We start from the raw sequence: 20,239 nt of genomic DNA, 5'->3' as shown, positions 1-20,239 counted from the left end.
GACATGGAGATGATCTGACTGGTGACACAGACTCCAGCTAGACCAGAACACATCGTCTCTGTCTGGCTGGGCGAGGGCAGATGGAGCTCTGCCAGCCTTGGGCTTGCTGCTTTGCAGGCAATGAGTGATGGCTGGGATTTTTTGGGTGCTTTGAAGGTGGCAGGACCGGCATGGGGAGGGTGCTGGCCAAGGGGTTCTGCCCTCCTGGCCACTCCAAACCAGACTTTCAAGAAATAGGAGAGTAGCTTGGAGAGGAGAACTGCCCCAGCACAAGGGTCAGCCCTGGCTGTGCCAACCCCCCGTGCAGATCTGCAAGCTTTCACTTCAGGCCTCAGCACTAGGAGCTGAGTCAGGCTTTTATGAGGTCTTGGAATTTGCTAGGGTAGCAAACTGCCCGGGAGCTCGCGTGAGCCACGGCTGGGCTGGGGGATGCTCTCGCCTCCTGCCCAGGGCTGTGCCAACATCTGATCCTCCGGGAATGCAATTCCGGGCAGAAGGTGTGGGTTGTTTCTCCAACTCCCACATCCTCTGCAAGAGCTGGGTTTTTTTTTTGCTTCTTTCCTGAACGTGCATGGGAAGAGGTGGGAAGCCCAGCAGCTGCTCAGGCCTCTTCCCAGATACTCTCCCAATGGGCAAGGGGAAGACTGAATGCTGGGGACAAAATGTTGTGTCCCCCTCTCCGTGTGAGCCCGTCCCCTCCCGGGCTGGCTGTCATCTAGGAGAAGTTCAGTGGCCCGTTTTCCATGGCGGGCACGCTCCTGGGGGAGCCAGCCCGGCTGTTTGCCCATCTGGCATTGCCAGGTCTTTGCAGGGAGGATGGGTGGGCTGAGACGGGGGAGCACAGAGTCGCTTCCTGCTTTCCGCCCATTTTCCATTGAAACGGACCCCAATTCTCTCTTGTCAAGTGGGCTGTGCCCAGCAGGGGACAAAGGGCGACATGGAGCTGTCACAGTGGGCAAGTGGTGTGCAGCAGGAGCAGGGGAGGTGGCACAGGTGGTGCAGAGTGGCAGGAGGAGGTGGTACAGCTGGGACAAGAGGTGACAGTGGCACTGAGGTGGTGCCAGGTGAATGTGACACCAAGCTGTGGTGGTGGTAAAGAGGTGACAGAGCCGTGCAGGGTCCTGGTAGAGGTGACAGCAGGCTGGTGCAGGGGGCAGGTGACATGTCTGTCCCAGGCTGGTGGGGCAATGACCCTGGACCTCTCCCAGGGCACAGATGGTGGCAGCTGCATTACCCTGAGCTGATGTGCGGTACAAGGCTGCAGTGGCACCAAGCAGCTGGCAGGGAGGTGACCCTGAGGTGGTGCAGGGTGGCAGGGACAGATGGCACAGCTGATGTGGAGCTGGTGCAGAGGGCAGGTGGTTCAGCCTCTGTGGTAGGGAGGTGACCCTGCCTAGTCACAAACTGTCACTGGCATGTCAGAGAAGTGGTGTATGGCAGCAGGGGCAGGTGGCAGAGCTGGGGCTGGGGAGGTGACACTGCATCAGGGGAAGAGGGCACATCTGGGGCCAGGGAGGTGATGCTGAGCTGGTGTAGGGGGCACATGTGGAGACAGGGAGGTGACACTAAGGTTGTGCAGGGGCACACCTGGGGACAGGAAAGTAATGCTGAGCTGGCGCAGAGGATGCATCTGGGGACAGGGAGTGACGATGAGCCGGAAAGTGATGCTGAGCTGGTATAGGGGACACATCTGGAGACAGGAAGGTGACGCTGCACCGAGGCAGGGACACATCTAGGGACAGGGAAGTGACGCTGAGCTGGTGCAGAGGCACATCTGGAGATAGGCAGGTGACAGTGAGTAGGTGCAGTGACACATTCGGGGACAGAGAGGTGATAACGAGTTGGTGCAGGGGCACATCTGTGTACAGCGAGGTGACATGTTACCATTGTAGGGGCCCATCTGGGGATGCCGAGCTGACACTGATCTAGTGCGGGGGTACACCTGGACACAGGGAGGTAACACCGTACCGGTACAGCGTACATCTGGGCACAGGCAGGTGACACTGCTCCGGTTCGGTGACACATCTGGACACGGGGAGGTGGCAGTGAGGCGGCGCGGGGGCGCGGGGCGGTGCGGGTCCCGGCGGCTGTCCGTGCGGGGAGGTGACCGTCCGGCGGAGGTGACCGCGCCGCTCCCGGCAGTGCGCATGATACTGCGGCGCAGGGGCCCCGTGCGCGCCAACCCACCTTGAACCGGCCCGGGCCGCGCCGGCGGCCAATCACCGCCCACTCCGCCGGGGCGCGGCCAATGGGCGGCGGGCGGGGGCGGTGCCGAGCCGCTAAAGGGCGCAGGCTAGGCTGCACCGCGCGGCGGAGCGCAGGTGCGGCGCGGGGATGGGCGCGGGCATGGGCGCAGCGGCGGCCGGCCGGCCCTGAGCCGCCCCTCCGGCCCCGCCAGCCCCGCCGAGCCCTGCCCGGCCACGGCCAGCTCGGCCCGGCCCCGCCCCGCCCCGGCCGGGCCGCCCGGCGGGCGGAAGATGCTGCGCACCGGGGGCCGGTAGTACTATGATTTGGTATGTGGCCGCTTTGGTAGCAAGTGTGCTCGGCGCCCGCGGGCTGCCCGTCCAAGGTGAGTGCGGCCGCGGGGTGTTCTCCGCCGGGATGAGCCCGGGAAGGGCGCGCCGGGGTCTGCGGGGCGGTGGCGGGGCCGCCTCTGCGTGTCCCCCCCCCTCCCCCGGTGTACCGGATGCGGCGGGGGGGATGCGCGCACCGAGCGGGGGCATCACGTCCCGGGGAGAGGGGACCGGGAAGGGGCTGGGGAGGATGGTAGGAGGGGGAACTGCGGCTCCGGAGGGGGTTTGCGGGGCTCGCGTCTTCCCCGCTGCCGGTGCGGGGACCGAGCGCTTCCCGCTGCGGCGGGGCGCTGGCGATTCCTTCATCCCCCGCTGCCGGGGGGAGTCGGGAGCGCCCGGCGCATCCTCCCTCCGCAGGCGCTCGGCGGGGTTGGCCGTGACCTCCCCGAGGGCAGCGGCTGCAGCTGGGGAAGTTCGGGAAGCCGCGCTCCCGGTGCGGCTAAGCCTCTGCCCAGGGGTTGGAAATTCCCTTTGGGAGAAGGCAAGCGGGTGCGGGTCCTGGGAGGCGGGGGAACGGCTGGCTGAGTGTCCCCCTTGATCAGGGATGGGCAAGCTTTTCTCCGCATTCGGATTTCTTCTCTCATCCCGGGGAAGCGCCTGCGGCGGCTCCGGGGGGTGCGGGCAGCGTTTGCCCTTCCCTGCAAGGGTAGCACGGCTGGGCAAGGAGAAATGCAGGAGGGATTCGTCGCCTTCCCCTGCAGCGCCCCGGCTGTGGGTTTGGGGGTGACTTTGCTCCCCCCGCCCCCTCGCCCAGGAGAGGCTGCCCTCCTTCTCCCCCCCACTGCAGGCTGGTTGCTGTGCTGGGGTAAACTGAGGCACAGGGTTGTCCAAGGTCAGGAGGGAGACGGCAGCAAGGAATAACCCTGATTTTCCTGGTCTGGCTTCTTTTCCTTTAGCTGCCAGCCCCCTCCCACCCCTCCGAGCCATCCCTGCAGGTAGAGGGGAGCTGCCTGCCGCTGGTGCAGCACCGTCCCCCATCTCTGCCGCTGGTTCCTCTCTGGGCGCATGGTTATCCCTGCGTCCCGGTGGTCCCTACCCGGGATGAGACACTGGAGCCGTGCCCTGGGTGTCACCGCACCCTGCCCATGGGGATGCGGTGACTGCCGGCAGCAAGCGATGCCTGGCTGGCAGCCACCACCACTCCCCTCCCCGTGGCGTGGGGGACACTGCCTCGGTGGGCACGGGTGGGCTGGGAGGGGGCACGTGCCGGGGTGCTGCAGCCCCCCCCCCCCCCCCCCAATTCACAGCGCTTCTCGAGCCCACTGGGTCACATCTGTGCCATGCCACAGTCCCTTGTCCTCCTCGCCTGGCAGGTGGCTCCTTGGAAGCAGGGGGGTGTGTGTCAGGATGGAGCTGTCCTTTCGGGGGGGTCAGGATGGGGCTGCCCCATTTGGAGGTTCGTAGCCCCTCTTACAGAGCCGTGGCCGGCTGCTGCCTGCCTGAACTGCATGCTGCAGTGTGGTGAGGCAGCGTTTGCAGCAGCGGCTTGCACAGGGATGCTCTGCCGGGGAGAGGAGCAGAGCAGCGAGTTCAGCACCTGGGAACTTGGAAATACCCTGGAGCCGCTCGGATGGGGCTCCGGAACTGGTGCCGGGGTGAGTGGGTGCCGGGAAGCCCCGGCACGGGGGTGCTGTGCGTGTGGAGCAGCGTGTACGTGATGAATGAGCGCGCCGTGAGTAATGCGTGGGTGGGTGCCGGGGGAGGGGATGCTGCGGGCTGGCGTGGCCCCCGCAGGGACAGAGAGCCCACGGGACTCACCCCAGCTGCTGCAACCCCTTGGTCCCAGCACTGTCCCGTCCTCGTAGGGGGTTGTCACCCCTCATTGCTTGGGGACAGGGCTTCAGAGGAGAGCTGGGGCTCACCGTGTGCCAGTGCCCTCACCGGGGCTTTTCCTCTTGCCGTGGCCTTCCTCCCACACCACTTCGTACTTGCTGAGCTGAGAAGCAGCAGTGCTGGTCCTGGGAAGCCTTCTTGCCTGGCTCTCCGAGGGCTTTCCAGGCGTTAATCGGCTCAGAGAGGGAAGGAGGGTGCGTTATCCCCTCTTATGGCATGGGGGAGGAGAGCCAGGGCGTGACCGCGCCGGGAGTGGGTGTCAGAGGAGGGATCCGGCCTCCTGGCATTCCCAGCAGTGCTGTCACACCGAGGGGCTTTTCCTCCCTCTCCCACAAGTGTGACGCTGTGGCAGCACACAGTGAGTGGGGATGCTCGTGGATCCGGCAGGAGGGTTTGCAGAGGGAGGATTCGGCTCTGCCAGCCCTGGGTGAGGGCTCCATTGAAGAGGTTCCCTGGACACCGCGGCGGGCGATGCTCCCGGCGCTGACCTTGGCCAGTTGGAGTGGCTCGGTGTGGCAGTGCCAGCGCTGCATCCCCTGCTTGCTCCCAGGGTAGAGCTGTTGGGTTTTGCCTCTTTGGCCGTGGAGGAGTCTGGACCGGGAGCCGCTGGATTTGGCATGTGCGGCTTTGGCCCCGCTCTCTTCTGGCAAGGGGATGGTTTGGCACCGGGAAGAGCCAAGGGCACTGGCCAGGCTCCCATTTCCATCATTCCCTGGAGATTATCTGCTCCTCTGGACCTGTTGGATGGGAGCGTGCGGGGCAGGGAGGGACGTGAGCGTCTCGGTCAATGACTTGGCTTGCCGGAGGGTCTTTGCGGTGATGCTTTGCCGACTCCGTTGCCTTTTGGCTTGGAAGACGCAGCTTTGCTGGTGATGGGCAAGCCCTGCAAGTTCCTCTCCGGAGCTGTGGCAGGGTGGAACAACTCCCGTTCACCTCCGGACCTCCGTCTTGGAGGTCGTGCCTTCATGCTGGAAGAGAAGCCCTGCAGATGGGCAAGCAATGGGTCCAAGCCTGTGCTGTGCTGATGGAGGAATCCTTCCCTCTCCCTTTCCCTGCGGTAGGAATCTCCCGAGCTGGGAGCCCGGAGCGACCAGCTGGCCTTTGGAAAAACAACTCCCTTCCTCCCGCTCCTCCATGGAGAGGCTGGCGTTGGTGGGAGGGCTGCCTGAGCCAGGAACAGCGTGATTCAGGAGCTGCTGGCGGGCAGCTCGGAGCGCTGCCTGCATCCCAGTTTCTTGTTGGAGGGCTCTGAAGGCACCGGGATGGTACCCCCTGTTCTGTGGGGAGGGCGATGCCAGCCTGCCCGGGGTTACTGGTGCGCTGTGGGGTCGGGCTGAGGGCACAGCACCCTGGCAGCACTCTCCAGGTGCAGGAGGTCTCCTCTGGGACGGGTTTGGTGCTCCAGTTCCCACCACAGCTGCTCGTTCGGCCCGTGGCACACAGAGGGAGCTCACGGGGAGCGCACAGGTAGCTGCTGGTCGTTGCTGGGAGATGATGCCTCCCACGAGGCAGCTGCCAACACTGGATGCTCAACACTGGGCTGGTGGTGATTAGAGGGAGAGGGCACAGGGGACCCCCAGGTGGGAGTGGGTGACCTCAGGGAAATAATTTCTTCCCTGCTCCATCTCCGTGCCTCTCAGAGGACCAGCCTGTGCTCCCACGTTCTTGCTGAGCCGCTGCCCAGCCAAGGCACATTCCCACCTGTGCCATTCCAGGGAGCAAGGACCCCCCCGTGGGGCTGCTGTGGGGCAGCATCCCATGCATGCGTTCCCCTTGGGATGCCAGGGCAGCTGCCTGCCTGCCTGGGGACGGTGGTGGTGGTCCCACAGGACACCCCTTGTGCCCAGGAACAGGGTTCCGAGTCCCCATCTTGCTGTGAATGGGGCACCAAGCCACCCCTCGGAGCTGCTAATCCTTCTCCTCGATGGCCCCGCGTGACCTTGAGGCATGTCACTTGACCTGCGCGTCGCCCTCCATCCATCTGGAAAATCGGGTTTAAAAAACAGGAATCGCTCTGAAAGCCCAGATGCTGCTTTCCAGCTGGGGGAGGGGGTGAGGGCTGTGCTCCCAGCCCTGGGGCTGCCCCGCACCAGGGGACAGGAGGATGCTTTTGGGGAGCTCTGGGTACCCCATGACAGGCAGAGGGACTGGGTTTGTAACGGAGGGTGCAACCCCCACTGAGATATTTAGGGGGCTGTGGTGGTGGGGGACAGGCGATCTCCCAGCACCCCACACCCTGCCCTGGCAGCTGGGGTCCCTGCAGCACATTGTCCCTGTCCCTCGCTCTGGGCTGCAGTCACCCCCCTCTTCATTTCATGGTGATGGCTGCCTGCTCTCCTTCCCTGCTGGCCTCCATATGCCACGCTGGTGGCCTTGTCCTCAGAGATCCCTGCCATATCCCGCCTCCACCAATGTGAGCGGGATGTGTCAGAGCACATCTCATCTCAGCTCAGCAGGGAGGAGAGGTCCACAGGCTCCGAGCCTCGCGCCTGCTCCCTCAGCCATCCCCATGGGGGGACAGGGATGGGGATGAGGTCCAGGGCTGGGGGCAGCATTGGAAATGGATAGTGGTGCCTCTGTTAGCAGGCTGTGGGGCAATGGTGGGTCAGGACAGGATCCCCTCTCTGCCCCTGGGCATGGGTGTCCACTGTGCTGGGCAGGAAAGCCTTCCCAGGTGTTAATTCCTTTGGAAACCGCTCTGCTGTGGCCACGTCCTTCTCACGAAGCACCTGCAGGAAGGGTCCTGCTTCAGCGAGTGCAGCAGAGATGCTTGATGCCTTCAGCTTCACTGAGTCCTGTGGCACCTTCTGCCTCTGCCCTCAGGATCGGAGGAACTGGATGCCCAGATCCAGGTGAGGGTCTCCCCATCCTTGGCATCACCATCCTGGGGAGCCCCGCGGTGGCACCGTCTTGGTGGCGGCAGCCTTTCCTCCTCTCCCTTTGGGATGCTGTTCAACTCCACCTCCGCATCTTGTATTCTTGCCTCCTGGCACACGGCGTGCTTTTATTTTTCCTGGATCTGCTTGGATGACGAAGCCTGTTGATTACTTGTTTTTCTTTACGAGGCATCCCCCAGCTTCACGTGAGCTCCTGCACCGAGGCAGATTTGGGGTTCGCATCCCTGCTGCTGCTCCCTGATGTTGACCCTCTTTCCAAACTGCAGGTTCAGCCTTGAAACCTCTCTGAACTTGGCAGGGAAAATCAAGTGGGTTTAAAAATACCCTGTCTATTTGCGCTCTGTTTCTTCTGGCGTCTGCGGGTTGTTTTCAAGCTTTTCCCTACAAATGTGGGGGTGAGAAAACACTTTGAATCGAGAGCTGCAGTCTCCATTGCTCGCTTTCTTCGTGGCCTGGACTTGGAAGGAAAACCTGGTCAGGGTTGGGACCGCAAGGTTGGTTGGGTTGGGAAGTTGAGGAGACCCAAAGAGGGTTTGTAAGACATCTCCCCATTGCTTTCCTGGTGCTCTGGCAGTGGGGACAGGAGGGCACGGGGCCGGTAGCGGGGCGGGTGGCAGCTGGGGAGAGCCGGGGGCCGGTTCTCCGCCGTGGCTGCCAGTCGGCCGTGCGCTGGGGAGGTGATGCTCAGCCGTGCGTGCAATTCCCCACCGGCCTTGCGATCAGACACCGGCGCTGCGAGCTGCCGGGGATGACCTATTTTCCTGCGCCCGGGCAGCTCTGGCCAGGCGTGGGTCCGGCAGAGCGGCTGGCTTGTCCCCTCCCCTCCCCGGGGACGTCACCCACTGCTCTGCCAGGCAGCCAGTCAGGGGATCCTGGCGTAGCGTGACTCCCTGGCGCCCATCTCCAGGGTGTCTGGGTGGCCTCTTGGGCAGCGAGCTTGCTCCAGCTGGGCAAACTTCAGCATTCCAGGCTCCATTTGGTGGTGAGGTGCTGGAGACCAAGATTCCGTCTTGGTAGCCCAGGAGCTGGAGCGCTGGGGGGCTTGAGAAGGGGTTTGAGTGCTGCCGCTTCCATCTTCTGCTGCTGGCGGGTAGAGGGTGTCACTTTGAGGGTGACGATGTGCTGGGGCCCTGCTCGCTCGGGCACGGCGGCCGGGGATGCGCGTCCTTGGATGCTCTTGAGCAGCACGTGGCAGCTGCTGTCCCCGATCGGCGCCGGAGGACCACGGGCACGGAGGGGGATCCAGCCCTGCAGCGCAGCCCCCCTCACCCTCCCGGATGGGCACAGCGGGGTCAGGACGGGTTCTCACAGCTCAGTGCCGGGGTGGCAGGGGAGGGCTGACACCGTCCCTGCTGACAGGGTGCGAATGGGAGCTCATCGGCGATGCAGCGCTAACGAGGGATGGAAAGGTGCAAGAGTGTTGTCGAGGCGGTGCAAAGCGCGTGTGGGGGTGTGCGTGCACACTGCACGTGTGTGCTCAGCAATTCCCCCGCCCCGCTGGCGTCCGGGCGGATCCGTGGCCGTGCAGGACCCCCCAGTTTTTCGGGACCCCCAGAGCGGGGCCGGGTGTCTGCAGTGGGTGTGCAATGCAGCATCTGCTCCTTGCAGGCGCCTCACAGCTCCGCACCCCGGCCTCACCTACCCTGCTGCCACCAGCCAGCCCCCCCCCCCAGTTAAACAGCCACCCGTGCCCAGTTTGCTGATGGCCTGGGGGCTGAGGACGCTTGGGTGACCATCAGGAGTGACTCTCTGCAGCGGCACACCTTGTGCGTGCCGTGTGCGAGCCGTGGCCAGCTCTGCCTGCTGGCCTTCCCGCGGGGACACTCGGCCGGTGGGCCCGTGGGGTGGCACATCACGGGCCTCTCGCCGGTACGCGCTTGTGCCAGAGCCAAAAATAGCCGGTGATGCTCGGCGATGCTCGGCTCCCGCGGCGGGGAAGCGGTGATGTCACTCGCCGCCAATCACCGGCGGCCCCGAGGAGCAGCGCGGAGGAGTGGGAACGTGCTTCCCCGAGCATCCCCCCCGGAACAGCCAGCGGCTGCGTGTGCCAGGAAAACGGGGCGCCCTTCCTCGATAGGAAGGGCGATGTGGGTCTAGACCTCGTTTTGGGGACCCTCTGTTTGGCTTCCCCCCAGCCCTGGGTTTCCCTCTCTCTCCCCCTCTCTGAACGCTGTGCTGAGGATGCAGCTTTGCTGCTGCTGGCAGAGCAGGATGACGCCAGGCTGCAGCGAGCAGGGCGGCACAGCCGGGGTGGAGCAGCTTCGGAGCCGAGACCAAAGTCCCCTGTAATTACCCAGCCGGGAGGAGCAGGGTGACAGACCCGACGCGCAGGTCGCAGACGGGTTTCAGGCTTGGGGCTCTCGGGGATGCCCGAGGACATGTGGGCTTCGCTGGAGCATCGCGGCTCTGGGGGCCCAGCCCACCCCGGCACCGGTGGGAGAGCTGGATCCGTGGGCCGGCACAGCTGAGCTGTGGTCAGTGGTCTCTGCATGCTCAGTCCTGCTCGCTGGAGGATGCAGGGGCACAAGCTAAAAGCAGCCTTTTCCCTGCCACAGGGTAGCCCAGATGGTGCAGCTTGGTGGGGAGCAGTGCTAGGCATGCTCTGTGCTCCTCTGCTGTGAGCAGGGGTCCCCAAAACCTTTATGGCGTTACTGGGCATTACCGTTGCCTTGGTGCAGAGGTTGGGAAGCTGTCCTGAAGCATTGGGGTGCTGCTGGCCACTGTCCTGACTCCCGTGTAGCTCAGGGCGGCCTTGGAGCTGACTATAAGGGCTTGGGACCCCCTGTTGTTTTTGGGGCAAGGCAGACCCAGGGGCTGCCCTTGTTGGAGACGGGTGGTTGGGAACAGGCATTGCTGCTGCTGTGGCTCTTCCAGGGTCCTGGTTCAATGGTGGGGACCAGCAGTGGGATCAGCCACAGATTCTTCCTTCGCCCCCTTGCAGGTGCCCTCGGCTCGAGGGAGGAGCCCGAGTTCGTGACCGCTCGCGCTGGCGAGAGCGTGATCCTGGGATGCGACGTGATCCACCCGCTCACGGGACAGCCCCCTCCCTATGTCGTGGAGTGGTTCAAGTTCGGCGTCCCCATCCCCATCTTCATCAAGTTTGGGTTTTACCCCCCCCATGTCGACCCAGAGTATGCCGGTGAGTCCTGGGGGCGCAGCGGGTCGAGGGGAGGGTGCCAGGCCCTGGCTGCGGCACAGCCCGGGATGCGCAGCTCCGCTCCATCCGCTCCTCTGTTGGAAACCACGCGGGCTCTGCCTCTCGTTGCTCGCTTTCCACCCAGTTGGTTTTAATTAAGCAGCAGCGTTAGGAAGCCAGCTGGGCTGCGTGGGACGGGAGCAAGCGAGGCAGAGAAACCCAGGGTGACGCGTGGTGGCGGTGGCTGCTGCTGCTGCCGCTGTGCCCCGGAGCAGCTGTGAGCCTGGGGAGGGGTGCTGGGGGGACGGTGGGGATGGAGCCAGGGCCACGTGCTGGGCGGAGGTGACAGGTTGGAGCTGCAGAACTCATGTGGCTGCTCGCCAGTGTTCTGCATGTGACACGTGGCCGGTGTCCTCTGGTGGGATCTGTGAGCTGGAAACCAGCCCTGAGGAGGCTGGTGTGGCAGGACAGACCCACTGTGGCATCCCTTTCCTTGTGGAATGCTGTCCTGGAGACCTTCCCTGGGTCTTGCAGGGCTCTCTGCCCAAATTGCTCTCTAAGAAATGCAGCAGGGAAGATGTACCAGCTGAGCCCTGCCAAACTCAGCTCCAGAATGAGTGATGCCACAGCCTGGTGGCCACTGCACCAGCGTGGAGGTTTGGGCTGCTTTGCTCCTGACCCAGTTTTTGGGGCCGTGCATAGGGTCAGCTCAGGGCCGCCTTGCTTTCCGGGAGTCTCCCAGGCGGGGAAAAGCTTTGGGGCACGCCTGTGTGCCGGCTGTGCCGTGGCAGCCCCTGGCTGGGAGCAGAAGGCCGGTGTTGCCACGGGCAGACGTCACTCGAGGCACCTTGGCTGGCCCTGGCAGCTTGGCTCTGCCATCCCCAGATAGGCGAGTGTGTCACCAGCCCGGCACCACCAGCTGCAGCCACTCCACGAGGCTCAGCCAGCCCCAAACTGGGACAGTGCCCACACTGGGATGGGGTGTCCCCTGCGATGATCTCTGAGGGGCTGCTCTGGTGTCAGGATGGGGTGTCCCCTGCGGTGATCTCCGAGGGGGTACTCCGGTTTGGGATGGGGTGTCCTCTGCAGCGATGTTCCAGAGCTGCTCCGGTGTGGGGATGGGGTGTCCCCTGCAGTACTGCTCTGGGGGCTGCTCCGGTGTCGGGGACATGGTGCCAACGCTGTGCTCTCCCACAGGCCGGGCCAGCCTGCACGACAAAGCCTCCCTGCGCATTGAGCAGGTGCGCTCCGAGGACCAGGGCTGGTACGAGTGCAAAGTGCTCATGCTGGACCAGCAGTACGACACCTTCCACAACGGCAGCTGGGTCCACCTCACGGTCAATGGTGAGCGGGGCGGGGGCTGCGGCATCTGCACGGGGCCAAAATGGGATTTCTGGTGGATGCTGGATGTCTGGTGGACACTGGGCCTCAATGGCATCTGTGCATGGCAGACACGTGAGCCTGAAGCCATCCAGGCTGTCTGCTCCAGCCAGGGTGTGGCTTCAAAAGGGACAAAGTTTTATTAGGGATTCCTCAGTTTAATTACGTGGAGCTTGTTTAAAGGAGAGACATCAAGGACCAGGGCTGGGAACGAATCTCCTCTCAACAAACAGATCAGAAAATCAAATCTTTGTTTTCTTGAAATTCAGATTTACTCAAATTACTTTTCCATTTTATTAAGACTGTATATTAAACTAATTAGCAAATTGTCATTCTCTGCATCAGGAGAGAGAGCTTTATTTTTAGCCCAGCAGCAGGGCTGTGCCTCTCCTGCTGCAGTGAGGTGGCTGGAGAGATGTGGGCACTGGCAGCTCCTCACTGGTCCTGCCTTGACCTTGAGCAATTAATTTAACCTTTGGGGGGATGGCTGTGCTGTGGCACAGAGCAGAGCCACCTAATTGAGCCCAATTAGTGAGCGGGAGCTTTGCAAGGGGGGCCGTGCAGGCCACCAGCCCCATCCCTACCTGCTGCCCTGCCTGCCGCTTCCTGCTTTCCCCCTGCCTGCTAATGAGCTCCGAGGGCTTGGGAAGGAGGGCAGGAGGAGGAGGAGGAAGGAGGAGGATGGTGCTGCCTGGCTCATCTCCACCACGTGCACGGATCCTGCAAACCAGCCAGAGGGGCTGGAAATGGCCCCAGATGCCCTGTCCTTCCCCTTGGCAAAGTGGGCCAGTTTTGGGGTTTTATGCAGCACGGGGTGTGCAGGGGCTTAATAACAATATAATAACCATAATCCTTCCAGCCCAAGGAATTGCTTTCAGGGTGAGGGCTGTGGCTTTCCCCCAGCGCATTACAACGCTTAATTTTCTTAGGGGGAAAATAAAAATCATTTGGGGAGAAACAAAATATAATTCCTTTTCCTTTTTTTTTTTTTTCCCCCCTCCAAGCAGATTAAATTGCCAACCTGTCTCCCTCTAAAGTGGGCTTTAACAACCGCGGGTAATTAGGGGCGGGCTGTAATCCTGCCAGCCTCTTTCATCAGGAAGGAGCCTTTCGATCTGCACTGCGGTGTTTTCCCATGTTTTGACAATAGCGAGTTAATGTGCATCGGGGTGGGAGGAGGACGTGGTGCTGGTGGGGAGGAGAGGGGACAGGGCTGGGGTGCGATGTGGCACCTCGTGGTCGGTGTCCCCAGGGACACCCCTGTCCCTGCAGCCCCGTTTGCCTTTGGGGTGGTCTCAGCCCCGCCGTGCGGATGTGCAGAGTGTCCCCCGTGTGCAGGCAGCAGCCTCCCCTCTGTCCCCGTGTGCTCCAGACCCACAGTGGCCACGGGTGACACGGGGGGTCACGGTGGTGTCCTGTGCCCCCAGCTCCCCCCACATTCACGGAGACCCCGCCGCAGTACGTAGAGGCGAAGGAGGGCAGCAGCGTCACCCTGACCTGCATGGCGTTCGGGAACCCCAAGCCCATCGTCACCTGGCTCAGAGAGGGAGACCTTTTGGGTGCCAATGGCAAGTACCAGGTAGGTGGGGGAGGGCTGCCGTGGGGACTCCTGGGCTGGGAGCTGGCGGGGACAGTATTGACAGGGCCACGGTGGCGGCAGCTCGGCCGTGCCTGCAGCCAGCCGTGCTTTCTCAGCACTTCTCCTTGGTGAGATGCCCATTTCCCCCCACCCTATCCCTGCTGAGCAGCAGCCTGTAACGCTGCCAGCCCTTGGGTGCAGGCTGGAGACCCCCCAAGTGCTTGGGACACTGCACCTGACCTGCTCCCTGCGGACTCAGCCCAGGGGCCAAGACCCTGGAGATGGGGTGGGGGCTGCAGCCTGGGGTTGTGTCCCCCCCCCGGGCAGGGATGGATGCAGCAGGGATGGGGCAGGGGAGGGTTGAGCAGGGAGGATTTCCCCTCCTCCCCTCCCCTTCAGGACCCTTTTTGCATCCCAGAGGCTCCCCGGCAGAGATTCCCCCCTGAGCTGTAATTGGTAAATCAGGCATTGGAATCAGCGCAGGCACTAATGAGAGTAATTAGGAATCATTTGTTACTAATTGAAATAGAAGGATGAGGCAGAATGAGGTGGGGGGGGAAGCCTGGCAGGGAGGCCTCCCCATGCATGGGGGTGCTGCTCCCCCAAGGGTGAGAGTCCCTTGTCCATTCTTCTGCAGTGTCCCCAGGGGGAATCCATCCACTCCTCTTCCAGCTGAGAGGTGGCCCCACAGGGGGGATGGTGGCCAAGCTGGGGTCTCCCCCTCATCGCCCAGTGATGGAGCAGGTCCTTGGGGGGCAGGGAATTCTCCAGCAAGGCTCCTTGTGAAGCTCCAGTGGTGCCGGGGTGCTTGGCAGGAGTGGTTTGGAGCCTGCTGCCTGCCAGTCACTTCTGGGAGATGAATGTGCTGGAATGGTTATTTATTTATTTTATGATATTTTTTTCCCTTCCTCTTGGCGTCGAGCACAAACGCATGTGTTGGTTTATTAATATCCCGAGTCTTCCAGAGCAGGGAAACCCGTCTCTCATCCGGCCCTAAAAGCGTCAGCAGCTCTCTGCTGTGGGAAGCGGGGAGGGTCTTCCCCCATCCCCCTGGGGGTCCCTGCCCACGCTCCAGGGTCTTCCCTTGTTCCCAGGTGAGTGACGGGAGCCTCACGGTGCTCTCGGTCAGCCGGGAGGACAGAGGTGCCTACACCTGCCGGGCCTACAGCATCCAGGGCGAGGCTATGCACACCACGCGCCTGCTCGTCCAAGGTGAGACCTTCCAGCTCCTCAGCATCCCCCGGGAGGCCGGGATGGGGGGATCTCCATGGGCCACAGGGCTGTGGTGCCACCCCGGAGTGACCCCCAAGGCCTCTGTGCCTGGCATGGTGCTGGCTGCCCCGTGGCCCTGCATCCGGTTTGTAGGATGGAGGAATCTGCGTAATTGGCACATGGCGGTGGCCGTGCTGATGAGCAGCCAGGCCCTGATGGCAGCTTGGTTTTGTTTGGGAAGCGGGGAAAAGATTGAGGCTGTCATGAAGCGCCTCGTCAGACAGCGGTGATGCATGACAGGCCTCCCGCTCCTTGCTCCCTCTCTTATTAAATAAATCTTTAATTAGGTCAACAGCTACCGGCGGAGAGAGGAGCACGGGGTGTCCTCTGCTCTGCTTTTGTGGCAGTGGCGCGCTGCTGGCTCCTGGCAGTTTGCTGCGTTCCCCCTGGATTTTTCCTGGTGAAATGCTGGGGATGAAGGGAGGCGTGTCCTTGTGTGCCCTGGGAGAAGCACTGCGGGTGTGGATCCCCTCCTCAAAGCTGTAGAGATTAGGGCAAGGGCTGGGAATATCGGGCTCACTGTGGTTCTCAGAGGAGTGGGGCCAGCCCTGCCCCAGAGCCCTCCAGCAGCCCCCAGACAAAACGCTGTGATGGAGCTGAGCCTGAGCAACCTTTGTGGGGACACTGGTAGTGGTGGGAGTGACACTTTCCTCTTCCCCCCTCCAGGACCTCCCTTTATTGTTTCCCCTCCGGAGAACATCACAGTCAACATCTCCCAGGATGCGCTGTTCACCTGCCAGGCCGAGGCGTATCCCGGGAACCTCACCTACCTGTGGTACTGGGAGGAGGAGAACGTCTACTTCAAGAAGTGAGTTTATAGCTGGCAGGGCAGCGTGTCCTCCTCCTGCTGCTGCTCCTGGGTTGTGCTGGGAGCTGGGATTGTGTTGGGAATTGCCCCTGGGACTCCTCATGATCCTCCTCTCCTCTTCTCTCGCAGCGACTTGAAGCTGAGGGTGCGGATCCTGATCGACGGGACGCTGATTATTTTCCGTGTCAAGCCAGAGGATGCTGGAAAATACACCTGTATCCCCAGCAACAGCCTGGGCCGCTCGCCATCAGCCTCTGCCTACCTGACAGTGCAGTGTGAGTGCAGGGATGGGGCTGGGACTGATAACACCTGGCTCCCAGGCAGCCCCAGAGGCTCTGGTGTCCTGGTATGACACTGGGAGAATCAGGCTGATGTGACAGCAGCCTTTGGATGAACACAGAATCGTCCTCAGCACAAAAGCTTGAGAGCATCCCACATGGGTGTGGGAGACAAGAAAGGAAATGGTCTGAGCATCCTGAGTGACACTGCTCAGCTGGGACCGGTGTCCACCTTTGCCACAAGGGTTTTTTAGTGAGGTGAGCATCATCCCATGGCTGCTCACTCTCTGTCCTCACCCTGCTGGGAGGCACCGGGTCAGGGCTTTTGGTGCCAATGTGTATTTTTTGCTGTTCATTGTGGGGGCTCATTCCTGTGGCGCGGCCGTTTCGCGAGCTCCGGAGCCCGGTGTGTCACATTTTTCAGGCGGTAAGCGATCTAAACAGGCGGAGGAGAAAGGGCTGTAGCAGGAGCGTTGCTTCCCACGCTCGTTCTCCCGGAATCCCCGGACGGTAATGGGTAGTGTGCCACCGGCATCCTGTGGCATTCCACAGTAATGGCCTCAATTGCCGCCGCTCCAATTGCAATATTGCTCTGCTTGGAAAGACTGCGGCGCTTTTATTTCATAAAGAAAGACAGGCCTGAGCAAAGTGGGCTCTCAACGTGGGTTTTCCAAGGCTGCCTTAGAGCTGCTGCTGCCTTTGGACCCGGTGCTGGTTAGAGGGGAGCTGCTGGGAGAAGGGCTAGGAGGTCCCTGTGGGGATGGATGGAGAGGCAGAGCGGGCAGGGGGACGGTGCGAGTGATGCTGTGCCCAGGCACAGGCGTGATTTGGGGCTTGGTTGTGCCCGGCTGGGTGGCTCTTGGGAAAGCCTGTGGCCTCAGGCCATTAAATCTGCCCTGCTGCTAATCCAGGGCTGCTTGTCAGGGCTGATAGCTGTTAAAAATAGCTCTAATGGCAGGGAAAACAGCGCTCGGACAATCTGCCGCTCAGCCAGGCCTCGGCGCAAGGAAGGGTGCTCGCTTTTGGTGCCACAAACCCTTTTCCTCCTGAGCAAACCTCATCCACACCGGGGCTGATGCCTCCGGAGGGAGCTTCCCACCCTCTGAAGCGGGTGGGGACACAGCTCTGGGTCATTAGTGGGCTGGGCTGGCCCCTGGCCAGTGACCTAGTAGTGAAAGGCTCGATCCCATTACCCTCTCCCGCGCTGCTGGAGTCCTTGATTACATTTCCTAAGAGGTGGAGTTAAGCAGAGGGGGGTAAAGCCTGCTCCATATGTGGCACTGGGCAATCTGGGTTATGGTGCCACTGCCGGGGATGTGCGGTTTGGGGGAGTGGTTGGGGTGACATGCTGGGAGAGCTCCCAAACTCTGCTGGTTTTGCCCCAAGAAAGCAATAAGGAGAGGACACCCCCACATCTTCCATCCCTTCCTATTAAGCACCTTAATGTTTAGCCCCCAATTTGCATCAGCAGCACAGGGATGCTGCACCCCAAAACCCCCTCATTTATCCCTTAATGCAGCGTAAGCCCCATCAGAATTTTCCCATAACCTCGTGCTACCGGTGTCTAGACAAGATTGTAGAAATACTCTTCTTATTAAAAATAACATTTTTTTAAAAAGCTTCTTATTAAAGAAAGTCTAGATTCTCTTCAACCCACTCGCACTTAATTAAAAAGCTCTTAGAAGTGCTGTTAATGACACATTCTAGACTGGAGGATTGCGAGACACCTCTCTGCGTGGGTGGTGCAGCGTGGAGCGGGGGGGTTAGATACGTATTTTAAGGTTTTTGCATCTTGGAAAGGGTGAGGTGGCTGATGCTCAGCATGACCCAGCCTCAATGAGGCATGAGTACAGGCAGATACGGGAGGTAAAGGACTCCTGGCAGACTGGACATGGATCCCTTTTCCCATCTGGGTGTGTTTTACGGTGTGGCAGTTGAAAGAGCTTTGATTGCTGGTGTGTAAAACCAGGCTGGGCTGGGTGTGCATCACACGTGGCGCGTGTCGCGCTATGGTGGAGCGGTGCAGGCTTAAGCGGGATGCAAGCTGGTGTGGAACTGGGGGCAAGCATATCTCACATTTCTTCTTAAATGCAGTCTTTAATGAGCCCCAGGTAGGAACGCCCTGGACATGAGCAAAGCCTCCCAACAATGCCAGGTATTCCAGTGGATTTGTGTGTAGCAAACCTGGGATAACAGCCTGTGGGAGCCAGGGTGGTGCTGGGGTTGGAATTCATTACAAAAGTGAGGTAGATCCTCTGAAGCCAGGCTGATGGGCTCTCTCCCCATGCTAACGTGGTGCTGCTGCCCTCCCAGATCCTGCCCGCGTGGTGAACATGCCCCCCATCATCTACGTTCCCATCGGGATCCACGGGTACATCCGCTGCCCGGTCGAGGCGGAGCCCCCGGTCACGCTGGTCAAGTGGAACAAGGACGGGCGTCCCCTGCGAATCGAGAAGGTAACGAAGGCCCCGGGGAGGGGAGGTGGGGGCACAGAGGGGTTCGGACCCTCACGTCCTCAGCAAACAGCAGTGAGCACCACCAGGCACCCTGTGGGTCCCTGTCTGTGCAGACAGGAGGAACCCGTGATACTGCTTTTCCTTATCAGCTGTGGGCAGAGTTAATTCCAGTTCTTGTGTGAAGCCCATGGTGCTTGTGGACGCTCTGGGTCTCTCAGACCTGGCCCCTGCTTCCCCCTAAAGTCACCTCCTGATGGCCCTGGTTTATTTTTGCAATGGCAACTGGTGGCTAAAAGACCCTTTTAACAAATCTACATCTTCCCCTAACCGTGGTTTGATAGTCTGAGCAAGGATATTAGCCATTAAATATTTAAAGAAAATGCTCAATATTTTAAATTTTTTTCTTAAATATTAATGATTTGAAGTTTTAATTCCATTTAAAGCTGTTGCTGCTGTGGCCTCCCAGCCTTTGGTGCCCTCAGCCCTCCAGGCGGAGTTGTCTTGTCCACTCCAGAACAAGTTTTATTTAGCGTTAGATTCTGATCTAAAATCTTTTGGGCTACATGAAGGAGCCTGGCTGTGTTTGAATGGGCTGATGTCGTCCAAGTTTCCTCTCTCTGTTGAGGAGATGCTTTGGATGTTGGGAGTGGGATTGGGCATCTCCCGGGGATGTGACAGCCGCCCTGGGCGTGGGTGGGGGGCTTGGCTGAAGGGGAAATAAGGAGCTGTGGTGGCTGTGGGGTAAGTCAGCTCCCTGGTTCTCCCTGTGCAGTACGCCGGCTGGAACCTGCTGGAAGACGGGTCGATCCGGATCGAGGAGGCCACTGAAGATGCTCTCGGCACTTACACCTGTGTGCCTTATAACGCCCTGGGTACGATGGGCCAGTCTCCCCCTGCCCGACTGGTACTGAAGGTAACTCTCCTGCCAAAGTCCTGTGGGTTTGCCGGGAGCAGTGTCCTCCTGTGCCAGAAGCAGCTCCCGGGGCTGTGTGGGGAACAGCAGAGGCTCGAGGGGTGAGGTGTGTCTGTGCTGTGGTTGGAGATGTGCTTCCCACCAGCACAGGCAAACCCCCAGGGCACCCTGTCTGGCGTAGCTGGAAGTATCCCGCCCGAGCAGCAGCACGGGTTTTCACACTGGACTGGGGTAGTTTGCGGAAACATCTCCCTGGAATGTCCCCTTTGCCAACAAAACACTTAGCCCTGCCAGCCCGGGCTTGGGTTCAGGAGGATTTTAATAAATGGATGATTCGAGCTCCACGTGCTCCGGCTGCGTGCGGCGCCCGGGGCGCGCTGGGCTCCCAGTGCGGTTCCCTGTGCTGCTGGGGTGGGAGCTGCTGCCTCTTCCCTCCCTGAACACGGAGTCCTGTGCCTGGGAGGGAGCCGTGGTGATTCATGGTGTCTCGCCGAGGTTCACACGATAATGCTTTGTGTACCAGACACACACATCCGCCGGGGCGGCTGCCGGGGCGAGGAAATCAGGTTGATGGCTGATGTGATGTGGGTGGGTTTCTTCCTGTTTCGAGGAGGTAAAAAGCAAGATGCTGCTCAGCCTGGAGAAGAGAAGTTGTTTGGAGATCTCACAGCAGCCTTCCAGTGCCTGAAGGGGCCTGCAAGGAAGCTGGAGAAGGATTCTTCATCAGGAACTGTAGTGACAGGACAAGGAGTAAGGGGTTCAAACTGTAAGAGGGGAAATTTAGGTTAGATATTAGGAGGAAATTCTTCCCTGTGAGGGTGGGGAGGCCCTGGCACAGGTTGCCCAGAGAAGCTGTGGCTGCCCCATCCCTGGAAGTGTCCAAGGCCAGGTTGGACGGGGCTCGGAGCAACCTGGGATAGTGAGAGGTGTCCCTGCCCATGGCAGGGTTGGAATGGGATGAGCTTTAAAGTCCTTTCCAACCCAGACCATTCTGGGCTTCCATGATTCTGTGCTCTAGTGAAGTGGCTCTGTGGAGAGAATCTCCCTCCCTGTGTGTAATTCGGTGTGCCATGGAGGCTCCTTAGCACACGTTTGCCACACAATTTTCCTTGCA

At 61.0% G+C, this 20,239-nt stretch overlaps 1 protein-coding gene across 10 annotated transcripts in view; it reads left to right on the top strand.

Moving 5' to 3' along the window:
• Window positions 1–2,421: 2,421 nt before the first annotated feature.
• The window catches only part of IGSF9B (immunoglobulin superfamily member 9B), a 42,563-nt gene continuing 24,745 nt past the window's right edge, over window positions 2,422–20,239 (top strand). For 3 of the 10 annotated variants that reach the window (XM_032133889.1, XM_032133888.1, XM_032133883.1), the window contains exons 1-9: window positions 2,422–2,569; window positions 10,245–10,442; window positions 11,637–11,783; window positions 13,247–13,398; window positions 14,493–14,610; window positions 15,337–15,478; window positions 15,608–15,753; window positions 18,070–18,212; window positions 18,985–19,125. In XM_032133889.1, coding sequence (XP_031989780.1) covers window positions 2,506–2,569; window positions 10,245–10,442; window positions 11,637–11,783; window positions 13,247–13,398; window positions 14,493–14,610; window positions 15,337–15,478; window positions 15,608–15,753; window positions 18,070–18,212; window positions 18,985–19,125 — 1,251 coding nt within the window. In that variant the 5' untranslated portion in view covers window positions 2,422–2,505. Of the gene's footprint in view, window positions 2,570–4,607; window positions 4,834–6,950; window positions 7,259–10,244; window positions 10,443–11,636; window positions 11,784–13,246; window positions 13,399–14,492; window positions 14,611–15,336; window positions 15,479–15,607; window positions 15,754–18,069; window positions 18,213–18,984; window positions 19,126–20,239 lie in introns of those variants that run through there. The other 7 variants (XM_032133884.1, XM_032133887.1, XM_032133881.1 and 4 more) reach the window with 6 other exon arrangements.

Source organism: Corvus moneduloides, chromosome 25 (genome assembly GCF_009650955.1).
Source record: "Corvus moneduloides isolate bCorMon1 chromosome 25, bCorMon1.pri, whole genome shotgun sequence".
In the NCBI taxonomy this organism is placed as follows: domain Eukaryota; kingdom Metazoa; phylum Chordata; class Aves; order Passeriformes; family Corvidae; genus Corvus; species Corvus moneduloides.
This window is presented reverse-complemented; position numbering and strand designations above follow the sequence as displayed.